This window comes from Xiphias gladius, chromosome 14 (assembly GCF_016859285.1).
Source record: "Xiphias gladius isolate SHS-SW01 ecotype Sanya breed wild chromosome 14, ASM1685928v1, whole genome shotgun sequence".
Taxonomy (NCBI): Eukaryota; Metazoa; Chordata; class Actinopteri; order Istiophoriformes; family Xiphiidae; genus Xiphias; species Xiphias gladius.
Window position 1 is genome coordinate 13914141 of NC_053413.1, and position 12477 is coordinate 13926617.

The 12477-nt window shown below is 39.4% G+C and overlaps 1 protein-coding gene across 3 annotated transcripts in view; it reads right to left on the bottom strand.

Moving 5' to 3' along the window:
- Nucleotides 1–12477, bottom strand: part of LOC120799330 (glypican-5-like) — a 103121-nt gene that overhangs the window by 13000 nt on the left and 77644 nt on the right. For all 3 annotated transcript variants that reach the window (XM_040144428.1, XM_040144427.1, XM_040144426.1), the window contains one exon: nt 5027–5168. In XM_040144428.1, the coding sequence (XP_040000362.1) occupies nt 5027–5168 (142 nt within the window). The remainder of the gene's footprint in view (nt 1–5026; nt 5169–12477) is intronic.

Sequence of the window (12477 nt, forward strand, 5' to 3'; positions counted from 1 at the left end):
CCTTGGAGAGAAGTTCTCTCCATGCCTTTGACTTATTCAGGTACAAACACAGCAGAAACCCAAGAACCTACTTAGGCTGATATGTCAAAGCTTAATTACTGTATCAAGATCAGATTCAAGGTCATATCAGACACATTACTACCTTGTATTCTTGACATTCAAGTGATAGAAACAAGTACTGATCTCTTTACAAGAACACAGCTGTGGATATTAAAGTATCCATAATAAGGGTGTGTGTGAGTGAGCCAGTGTGCAAGGGAGAGAGTGAAAGACACACTTGGAACATTGGACATTGATGGATGGGGAGTACAGATTTTGCGCTGGTGCCCTTCAGACTTTAATTCAGAACCTGCTGATTGGGGCCTTCTAGTGCCATAAAGAACCACCTCTCCATGAATGTGTGTGAGTGTGTGTGTTTGTTTAAATGTAGGGTAAAATTCACAACTTACACTTTACAAAAAAAAAAAAACTTGCAGCTGTGGATTTGAAATGTTCAGAAGTGTTCAGAGTTTGCTTCTCTTAGGATCTGGTTTACACTTGCAGTACACACCACACACACACACACACACACACACACACACACACACAAACACATATACATGCAGCCAGCTGTTTTCTTCTGTATGAAGGTACGGAGAGACAAAACAGTTAAAATATATGTCAGTGTGCTCAGAAGCACACTGATCCACTCTTAAATTTTCCCATCTTGTCACATTTAGATGATGATGTTCTCTGACATGGCAAAGCAAAACAATCATTGCCAGCGTCTTCATACTAATAGACAGGTTTAGCCACTGAACTGCAGAGTGTGGGAGCAATGCCGGGGGTGTTTTCACTTTCTTGATGAGCTCACCAGTGTTCCTGACAGATGGTGCTTGCTACCAAAAGAGAATTGAACTTTCATGGCTGTACGATTCACACATTTTCACTGCAAATCCCTCCGGCTCAATCACAGGAAGTGTTTATCCATGCATTTACTTCTCCTCCTCCTTTGAGATGGATAACCTGCTCTCTCCTCCTTGTGTTTTTATGGCATCATACACCTTTGCCAGGCAGACTTCCTCAACACCAGGAGAAACAAGACTTTACTGCAGTCAAATACAGTCGGTGTAGTAGTGGTAATTTTTTTAAAATCTCCCACGTTCCAACCTTAACTCCTTTAAGATTTCATGAAAACTAAAAGCAAAGTTCTACCTTCTCTTGCACTTTCAATGCAAAAAAGGAAAAACCTCTTCTCCTCCATTTACCTGTCTGTTTTGTCAGAGCTGCTCAAAAGGCCAGAAAGGTAATGGTTGAGCCAACTTTGCCAGAGGCTTTGGCAGGCAAGAATGCTGGGCTCAGGGAAGCAGACAGACAAATAAAGTAATGTTCTACCTTTTGATGCACAGACATTTGGAGTCTCCTCTTTTTATCTAATGGAAAGATAGTGGTCTAATTTGCTACTGTGGGTCTTTTAGAGATTAATACATTAATGAACTAGCTACAAATGAATCGCTTCTTTGGAAGGAGCAGCCATAAGTGTTCCCAGGCTAATACAGTTAATAAGCCATAGTCACGCCACAAAATGTACCACAGAAGAAGCTCTCATAGCTGCAGGGGAGAGGGATGATATGGTTCATTAAAGAATTTACTGATTTATTCTCCTGTTCATGGCTGTGGTTATGGCAGCTCGTACATGACCAGGTCTTGTTTAGTTGGCACACAAACTACACTAGCATGTCTCCAGGCAAGAGTAGCAGGATCTGAACCAAGATCAAAGAGGCATGACATCATGCAATCAGAGCAAATTAGACTAAGTGAAAAGAATGTGTGTGCCTCTGTGTGTGTGTGTGTGTATATATATATATATATATATATATATATATATAATATTATATCATTATTAATTAATTTATTTATTTTAAATGTTTTATTTTTTTGGGGGGGGGGTTATAATCCTTTTTTTAGCCAGACAGTAACACTGCACTACACATTCATAGCTCTGTTTTCATATGGTTGCCTACAATACTTTGGTTTTCACAACCATTGATCTTTGATTTGTATGAAGAAGCATCTATATTTGCATTCTTAAACATACTTTAAGTATGCAGGAGCCTGTGTGCATGCATCCTGTCTCCTCAGTAAGACTTTCAGCAGTTTCATCATATCTGAGTGATGACAGAGACAGTGAGTCTGTCCTCTGCAGATTAGTGCTGTTCATTAGCTTGGTAATGAAGTCTCTCTTAGCAGAACAGTGGGCGGTCATGCCCCCTCTTAACATGGACCTTCGGAGCTCTGCCACATCTACAGAGGCAAACAAACGCACAGACAGATGGAAGTTAAAATATGCCCCCTACCCCTATAATGCATTATAGCCCCACCCAGGTAAGGAATTCCTTTAACAGTTGCCAAAGTTAATATTTGGATCAATAACAGTTTAACCAATTTTATGAAGTCATAAGAGAATGATAGATCAGAACATTTATTGTTTCTTTAAGTTGACTTCCACTTTAATAAATGTAAATCCCATTGAGTCAATGTTGCATTGAGATGCCAAGTGTCAGGCATCACCTGGTGATCAGTGAGGCAGATCTCATCAAAAAACATCAAGGCACCAAGCAATACAGTGGCACAAGATGTCAGATGGTGATCTCTGGATTATTGTAAAAAGTCTTACAAATGCTAACAGTCAGAGGAAATCCTGGGATCCAAGACTAGTCACTTCAAAGAGTTTGACAGGGGAGTGTGTGAGTGCAGTACATGACTGAGATGGATTTACAGAATGCATACTCCCATAGGCAAATATTTACCTGAAAGCTTTGGAAGTTGTCAAAAAGCTGAGCATACCCACAACCCAGTTCAAGGCCAGCCTTGGTCAGTGTAAATGGATGATATACCAAAAATGGAGAGTAGCTTAATTCGCTTCAGAGAGCGAATGACTATGTTTCATAGTCAGAGCTGTCTTATAATAGGGTCAATGCTGTAATCTGTTCACCAATAGGCCAAATACGTTTCCAAGCGGCATGGTTTTGTTACTGGATGACAAACATTCTTTTGAAAGCTAAAGGACAGCTGAGACAGCTCAGAGCTCACCAGGATATGGATTTATACTTTGAGCACAGACTAATGGGTTTTGTTCAGTAAATCTCAGACAGTGGTTTTGATTGATTATCCCCTGCTGTTGGGATACTGGCTCTGCTGTCAGAGCTCCAAGAAAGGCTGGCATGTCTTATCCACATCACAACAAGAAGCAGGGCAGCAATGACCTGTCCAGAGTTGTGTGTAACTGGGAATGTAATGGCTATTGATTAATGTATTAGCTGTATTATGGTGTGGATAGCCTTCTTGCTACCCTAAAAAACTAGACCAGATGTTTTAAGCTACACTGGCAGTCCTGATCTTTTGTATGCCGACCTAGAGCTGTTACATCTTGTGAGTATTATTTTGTACAGACATTTATTGCAATGGCTAATACCTCATAGTGGGATTTTTGCTTTTTGTGCCAAAACATTTTAACAAAATTGCATTGACTTTTGCTGTTTTTACTTTACTTTCAGGAATAAATATAGCTGCAAGTAGATACGTTAAACTACATCAAGCACAATACATCTAACATGAGTACAGTGAGGATTTGATTACCAATTAAGCAATTGTCATCATGATCGGAGACAACACTGATGAGACATACCCGACTTCCTGTTTGTGTTTGTGTCTTTGCTGTCCATTGAAGCCCCATGGAGGTGGTGGAAAACCATTTTGATGTGTTAGTGTGCTGGAAATTAATGGGCCGGTGTGTGCCAAGTGTCGACCTCTTTGTGACAAAAAAAGGTCCGTTGAAAATTTCCGTACATGTTCTGATAGCTTTTGTATCTAGTGAGCAACACTCGCATTTCCCAAATGTTTCAAGAACAACCAAAAAAGTCAAAATTCCATTTAAATGATCTTCCAAAAATTGAAATCAAAAGAGGTACAAGATTTGTTGGTATGTGAGAAGACAAATCATCATAAGCCACACATTAATGTATTTGGCTAGCCCTCTGTGCAAAATGTGTCCATGTTGGAGAGAGTAAACATGGTACATGTTATGTATGAAGAGACGAGATGAATCTGCATCTGACTTTTCTGCACTCTTGGACTTGGGGAATCAAAAAAGAATCAGCTTACTCCAGTGAGGATCATATCACCAGGCCTTTCCCTCATTATGTTTTCTTGTCTGCTTGTTCAGATGTCTCAGCGTACAGTATCCCCTCATGGCCTATTTACCAGCCACATGAAAAAATCATAACATTTATACCTAACCTGGCACCCACTGCTACTGTGCGCATGGATGAGTGCATTTTTGCTCCTCCATGTTCCTCTCTACTCCCTCCATGCTAGTAAGACACTGCTTCACACCAGACCCCTTTGTTTGACTGTGTAGGTGGAAAATATCAACATGATAATTAGGGATGATGAATATGAAGCTTCTGCAGGAGATCAAATTATTCTCATCAAAGCCAACAGAAGCCCCAACACCTCTTCACTGGTTTGTCTGTACAATGTGTGTGTGTGTGTGTGTGTGTGTGTGTGTGTGTGTGTGTGTGTGTGTGTGTGTGTGTGTGTGTGTGTGTGTGTGTGTACCAACTGTAAACTGGCTTGTTGTCTCAGGATCTGAAGAACCTCCTCGGCTGCCACCTTTGCCGTAGACTCAAGGAGATACATTAGGCGAGGATTGCAGAGTGTGAAAATGTGTATTAAAGCAAATTCCCCAGACCATGTAGGAGGTGAATGAAAGAGTGACTTTGTGGTGATCCACAGAAAACAATTCAGAGGCAGACCTATGCTTGGTTATACACTGCAAAAAAATCAGCTGATTAAATGTAAAGCACAATTAAAAATATCACAATGGTGTAGAATTAATGTGGAATGCGAATGATAAAAAGAGTAGAGTTTTTATACACAGAGTGAAGGACACTGGCATGAAATTAGGGCTAAAAGGAATAGAGGAATGGGGATTTTTTGTTAATGTGAGCATTTGTGTATGTGCAAGTTGTCATTTGTCACTTACAGGTCTTTTCTTGACCGTCTCCTGAGGCTTGACATCCATCTTCATCATCACAGTCTGTGGTGCTGCTCTCCTCTGTTTCCCCACTGCCCAGCTCATCCCAGGCCTCTACCTGGCCTAGTTTCGGAAACCTCTCCTGGGTCTCCTGAACCGCAAACACAGCAGTAAAAGGTTTACTACACACTGGTTCATGTATAAATTACTGAGTCTGTATCAAATTTACCTGATTCTATCCAATCCCATCAGGAAGTAATGATTACATGGATTTGAAAATTGAAAATATTACTGATTTTCCAAAGCAGACAAACTAGTCATCAAGACGTTTTGAGTCATCTTGGCATATCTGCTCCATTAGCCTTTGTGTGTGTCTGACAAAATTTGATTTTATATAGTCGAAATCCCTTTGTGAAAAACTTTAACTCAAGCTTATTTACATAGCAAGTTATAGATCCTGCAACACCATATGATACCATTAAGGGGCAAAGTGTGTCCCCATGGGAACATTGTGCTTCCTTGTGTCTCCTGTGTCACTGCTCTTGCCCTGACATATCAGGCCTTGTAAATGTCAGAATCCAATAGATGACACATAACATCCTGGGGATATAGAAGAGCAGTGTGGGTGGTGTACAACAGCAAGGGCCCTGGGTGGTAGGACGATGTGCTGCATTTAATTGCATCTACATTTTAAGAGGAGCATTGATTATAAGGCTGAGATAGAACCCCAAAACAAAAAGTTTTATAACTAAGCCCATTTTTTTTCAGACTGCTATGCTTGAACTGTGTTTTAAACTCCATAAAGCTTCCTGGTGCTCAGTTCTGATAACTACTGTATATACAATACTTTAATTTCAACGAATTAAATACATTTTACACTTTTCTTATACCACACATCTTAAATAGACTGTGAATCCTTTACCATGCATCTGTTGCCACAGCTTACTTTAAGATTATTTTACTAAAGGAAAAAAACATCTGTACTTCAACATAACTGTTGCATCTAACTAATCAACACCTCAACTCGTAGTTAACGTTTCACTTCATACTATGACTGGAGCTGTGCATGAAGGCTTTCTCATCCTGGAGCATGAAACACTTCTCTTTATGATGTTCCTCCCTCTCAGCATGGGGCCAACTAATTGAACCACCTGCTGGCCTTTCCTGCTGTCCACCATCATCAAGGTGGTCTTTGTTCCATCACACCATAGCTGACAAGGAGCTCCCCTGACACAGCAACAAATAGTGCTTTGGAGTAAAAAAGTATGAATACCAGATTTGTAGAACATGTGAAACAATATAGACACACACAGTTTGCTCATCCTTTGGCTTCATGGGCACATACACACACATTAAACATTCATGAGAAAGCAGAAAAAAAGATCAATCCTGGAACACAGCTGACTTTCATATGGAAGGAACAACCACTAAAGATGTTGAGAGGTGGGTGGGAGGAATGGAAGTGGCTTTGGGTGTTGAGGGATGATTAATCCTTGCCATTGACTCTGTTCGTCACTCAACACACCTGTTAGCAAAGGTGACCTTTAACCAATTGTCTCCTAAGCCTTGAATACTCCAAAAGAAAGCTTTAATGAAAGCTGCCAGGCTTATATATACTGATTACAATGTAAAGATAAATGTAAGGTACAGTCCTGGAAGAAGACTAAGCCACTTTATTGGTTCTGTGAGGCTGTTATTTGGCACAGCAGGTCTTTGAGCTAAATGCTGCTAAATGCCGGCATGCTAATATGGTCACAGTGACAATGTTAACCATCTTAGTTTAGTGTGTTAGTATGCTAACATTTGCTAATTAAAATGATAAACAGGTATTTGGTCATAAACCACACTACCTGCTGGTGCCACTAGATGAAAAGTCAGGCCACCACAAAAGTCATTAGGACACATCATCTGGGTAGCCCGAATATCTGTACCAAATCTCATGGTAGTCCATTCAGTAGTTGTGAGATATTACAGTCTAGCTCTTCCTACCTTGGAAGAGAATTATATAAAAGACTAAATTCCCAGACAGTCAAGGCCTTAAAGTTACTAGCAGAAATAATGAGAAACCCACACAAAACTTAGCTGATTTTGACATATATACATTTGATTGTCAACAATAATTCTGCACTAGCTCAACTGATGAAGTTATCAGAAGAAGAGTTATGAACACATTGGTATTCTTTCTGTTTTTAATGCCAGAGTAGTTATTACCAATTTCTGCTAGCAAGAGTGGAAGAGGAAACTGAAGATTATCCTGAAACTAGCAGGTACTTTGGATTTTGTAACTCATTACATTTGTCACGTATCCCATTTATACCCAATGTGAATGCACTAGCCCTCACTCGGGCCTGAGTGGGAGAAAATCAGTGCTACACTTAAAATGAGTCATGCAAAACCATTGCAAAAGGCCAGGATTCATGCAACTCGAGTGGGCCCTGTGGTGGAAGCAGCTAAAACATATCACTTATGCCCCTCACAAAAGTGAAGGCCACTGACTATAGGTGGATGCCTCGGTTTTTTCAGATGGACAGTAAGTTACAAGAGGACTAGTTAGAAGAAAAGCAAACAATATTGCACGCTGCTCACAGTTTTGCATTTTTCTGTAATGGATAGGCTCACATTACAACCTTTTAACAGGCTCTTTTTGTGTCCTGTACTCGTTCCACCTGTTTTGAGGTTGCAATGCTATATGAGGTGTTAAAATAAGGTCAAGCTTCGGTTAGGAGACTCATGGCTCATAAGAGACCAAATAAAAAACCTCTTTCCTACGTCAGCTGTTAACTATACCTAGTAATGTGTGGTACTGGTATTTCTCCTTATGCTTTGAGAAAACTATTCTGTTGCTGTGAATTACAGGTGAAAGTACAACGATTTCTGTGCAAATAAAGTAAGCTAGAATTTGAGAACTGTATCTATCCAGTGAATCAATCCAGATAGTTTAGCAAAAGCCTGCAAAGGAAAGATAAGTGACAAAGGAAGATCGACAGCAAGAGAGAGAAAACATCTTCCTTGGTTCTAGACAGCAACCATGATAAACACACAAAGCTTTTTTATGATGCAGAGCAACTAAATAAATTTAATTCACATTCCATGAGTTCACAAGCAAATGCTTTGCTGAATCGCAGAATGTTGTGTACCAGCACCATCCAGATTACCATTTGGGCGTTAGGCTAATAACTGACGTTCAGGGGACGTTTAACAAAATGCCGCTTGGCCCAGCTGTCCTTACAGGATGTTAATTAGAGAAGGAATCATTTGAGGCGCTGTCGCTGTGGAAACAACAGTCGGGTCGTTGTAGAACTGTTGGTTGGCTACTGTCCAATGCAGTTTGTTGGTTTGTTGTGACAAAGTCAGTACTGCAAAACCGCCAGATTTTTCAGGTATGTCTTTCTGTTGAAGGTTCAGCTCCACTGTGGTTATTTCAGAGGTAACACGCAGGGAACTTAATTGTGGTAGTCCAACAACATATTGTCTTCAATAATAATTTCTAATTTGTCCTTGGACCCAAATGAAGAGAGATATACAATATTCCAATATGAGTTCTTAAAGACTGTTAAATGCATTATGAGCAGTGAATAGTCTCTCTCTCCCTATCTGCTTTCTCGTATAAAGTCTTTTGCTGTACTGAGGATCAGCTCTGGGTTTCAATGAGTGTCTTAAGCAGTTTCTCAAATTAGCTTTGCCCCCTCAGTTTTCTATCTTCTTTAGATAAGAAGCAGTCATAATATCAGAGGATAGTTCACACATTATTACTAAACCATGCATGTTCATTTCAAATACAAAAAATTATATAAGTATGAAGACAGCATTTTCCAGAATGAAATGACTCAGGACATATAGATGAACAACACCTTCAACAAAACAAAGCATGGCCTATTTATGTCATCAAATAACAACAACAACCTTTCAAAGGCTCATCCTCCTGATCTGTCACACCATAACATATGGTAGATGTGAGCAAGTGGGCAGAATAGTTCAATAGCAGCAGCAGATTTTATGTGATGTACAAAGCAGAAGTTCACTGCGACGGTAACCCTACAAGGAACGATGTCTTTGTTCGAACCGGACTCTCTTTCTGACATGTAAAACGATGCTGAATAACACTATGCTGTTGGATTAGATATAGCGTTACTGTTCCAAATACACTAATGATAGTGAGAATATGCTCTAAGTAACAAAAAACAAAACAAACAAAAAAAAAACCTGTTAAAGTTAAGTTAAAATTTAAAGTTAAATAGTAATTTCCCTACTTTTTATAAAACTGGTCTGACCTATACTAAGGTCAAGGGGAAACATCTAAAATTGTATGTTCCCTATGATACAAATGAGTGACTCAGCCCCTTTCATGATATGTTTTGTCCTCCTTAAATATCATTGGAAGATTTAAAGTGAAGCCATTTCTCTTCAGTGCAGCACTATTATTTCAACATCATGGACACCATAGTGTGAGGTGTACTGGCCCTTTTTTGTAGATTTAGTATTGTTACTGATAATATATCCAAAAGATCCATCAACAATATGACGGCGGATCAAGACAAATGAGTGTGATGTGACACTGGAACAATCAGTTCAAGCATTGCAATTTCAAACCAACATCTAGCTAAGATCTACAACTGCATGGGCCAAATGAAACAAAAAGATGGTGACAGACTGAATAGAAAGAAAAAGACACAAACAGAGAAAGGGGAGAAAGGAGAAGTAGAAGTAGAGGGTTGGGGTAACAGAGAAAAAAAAGAAATTTAAAATCACTAATACTTTGTACAAAGTGTTCAGACAGGATGACTGAGCTTGTAGTTGTGTAAGCAGGTTAGGGGGCTGAGGGTGGAGGGGTTGAAAAAAAAAAAAAAAGATGCCGGCCTTCTTAAGGATTACCTTGAAATTACCCTGGCATCCGAAAACAAATCATTTACTCCAAGAAGAGTCTGAATAAAATCCGAAATCATGAAATATTTTCTAGTTCTCCTTTCACCCTGCCAACTCATTCTCCTCTCTCTTTCTTTTCAAAAGGATTCTTAAGTCAGACGATGATTGGGGCAGGTTTGAGAACATCAAAGACTGAATTTCTGCATGTATTTGACTGCATTCTAGTCACACTAAAATCTGTACTGCCTGGAGTAACCAATCAGCCTCTGAAAAAGTTTGGAGGAAAGAAGAGGCAGCTTAACCAGGAAGCAAGTATGGATACACATTCCAGCTTTATGTGGAAATAGAAAATCTGATTATGAAATGTAAAAATGTGAAATGTGGTCATTAGGGATGGCATATGAATAATGCAACCGTTGCAGTGGTTGTGTGTGTGTCTGCGCACACGTCTGTGCGTGTGAAATATGTGGGATACTGTTGTCAAACTAGTGAACCCGGATCATAAGTCATAACCTTTGCATGTCCACATTGAAACACGTGCTCTTTTTCTTCCCTGACAATTTGAAACAGTATCACCTCATTAAGGTCAGTGGTGGTAAAACTGCATATGTGGACAGAGAAAAGGAGAAGGAAAGGAAAAGCTGGAGGAGACTTGAGGAAAAAGTGACAGCGGTAATCTCCAAAAGTCTGCAGAACTCCTTTCAACTTTTAAATTAAAATTGTCTCCATTTTCGCACATACTGTTAAGGCTCATAATGCTTTTGTGTGAGAAAAAAAATATTACCTGAGAGACAGAACAGGAGTGTGTGTATCTGTGTGGGTGGTGTGTATTTGTGTGTGTGAAATTTTAACTTGTATCTTTGTGAGACCATTTTTGAGAAAGTGGGGACATTTTGGCTGGTCCTCACAACTTTAAAGGGCTGTTTGAGGGTTAAGACTTAGTATTAGGGTTCGTTAAGGTTAGGGTAAGGGGCTAGGGAATGAAATATTTCTCAATGAGTGTCCTCACAAAGAAGTACAAGTGTGTGTGTGTCTCTCTCTCTCTCTCTGTCTCTCTCTCTCTCTCTCTCCCTGGCTTCAGAGGAAATGGCTGCAGTTCTCTCTACATCTCAGACTGCATGTCCAAGGAAGCAAAAGGAGAAAAAATAAGTGTATTTCCAAAGTATGAGTGTGACAGGGAGAGAGTGAAAGAAAGTAACAAGGTATTCTAGGAGGAGTGACAGGCTGCAAACAAAAGTAACTGTAGATAGCTGCACTGCTCAGCCAACCACAGCTGCTGATTCTGGAGCAGATATGATGTATTTTTTTGTGTGGATTAATTTGGCCTGTTATGGCCAAACAATTTCCAGACAGTTCTTAATTAATAGAGAGCCTCTGACTGGCAGATTAAGCAAGTTCTGGACTGGACAGCAAAAGTAGCTGTCAGAGTCTGGACTTTAGTAAAACTCTACATTGCCATCCACAACATGGAAAATGAAACTGATTCCTGCTTAACAACACAGTGAGCCAAGTACGTTTCTGCTGTTGTCCTTTTCTGTGGTAAAAGATGAAGCCAATAAAAACCCTTTATCCAAAGCTGACAGCAAGATCTTTTGCTTTGTTGACCTTTTTGATGTGAAATCTATATCACACTGTAGAAAACAAAAAGATGAAGTTAAGCTCTCAGATAACAGACCATAAAGATGATGCCATACAGTTATTCTTTCTAGACAACTTACTAGCTCAAGGAAAAAAAAAAAATCTTTTAACATATCTGTGGACACACTCACCACATGAACCTCTGCCAAGGCCACGCAAACTTCAAATATGTTTTTCCAATGAAACAGTGATAGACAATTATTCATATTGGTTCATGTTTTTCTGATGAATACTTAAATACTGCCTGAGAAAAAAAATAGTCAGACTCATGATGTCTGAGTTATTGCCAATTAAATTAATTACATGTTTATATCTCCAGAAAATTACAAAATGGTTATCTAACTTTTTTTGCAATGAAAAAAATGGGGATTGGACTAAATTTATAGTAGGAGTATAGAAAAGGAGAATAGAAAACATTGGAGAAAAATGCCTGACTACAGTATTTGTTCAGGCAGAAATGTTCCTGCACAAATACTTAAAGCTTTGTCCTGAACCAAGGAATTCAGGAAAATTTTGCATCTCCAAAGTTATGAGCCAAAAGAAAATGTTTTTAAAAGTGGCCACATGGTGGTGTTTTCTGCAATGAAAACAAATCAGTTCCTCCTCTTTTCAAGAAATCAGTATGAAATTTGAAAACAGAAAATCACTTTTTGCTTTTGAAAATAAGTAAATTTACCAAGAGGTCTGAGTAACGGTAAGAACAGTTTTTAAACAACAGCAGAGTCACACACCCCTGCACTGCAAGTGAAAACAAGCCAATTCTGTTGCTAACTGTTAGTGACACTTTATTGGCCATGACCTCATGTAATCCCAATGAGTCAATCAAAGCAACACACTGTGGCATTGGGCTATCACACCCTGCTCCTGTCAGGCAGTGACTGATGCAGATTGTGTGTGTGCAATGTACTGTATGTAAGTGTGAATGAACTTTGGTTTCTGTCAACCAAATGCTGGAGATG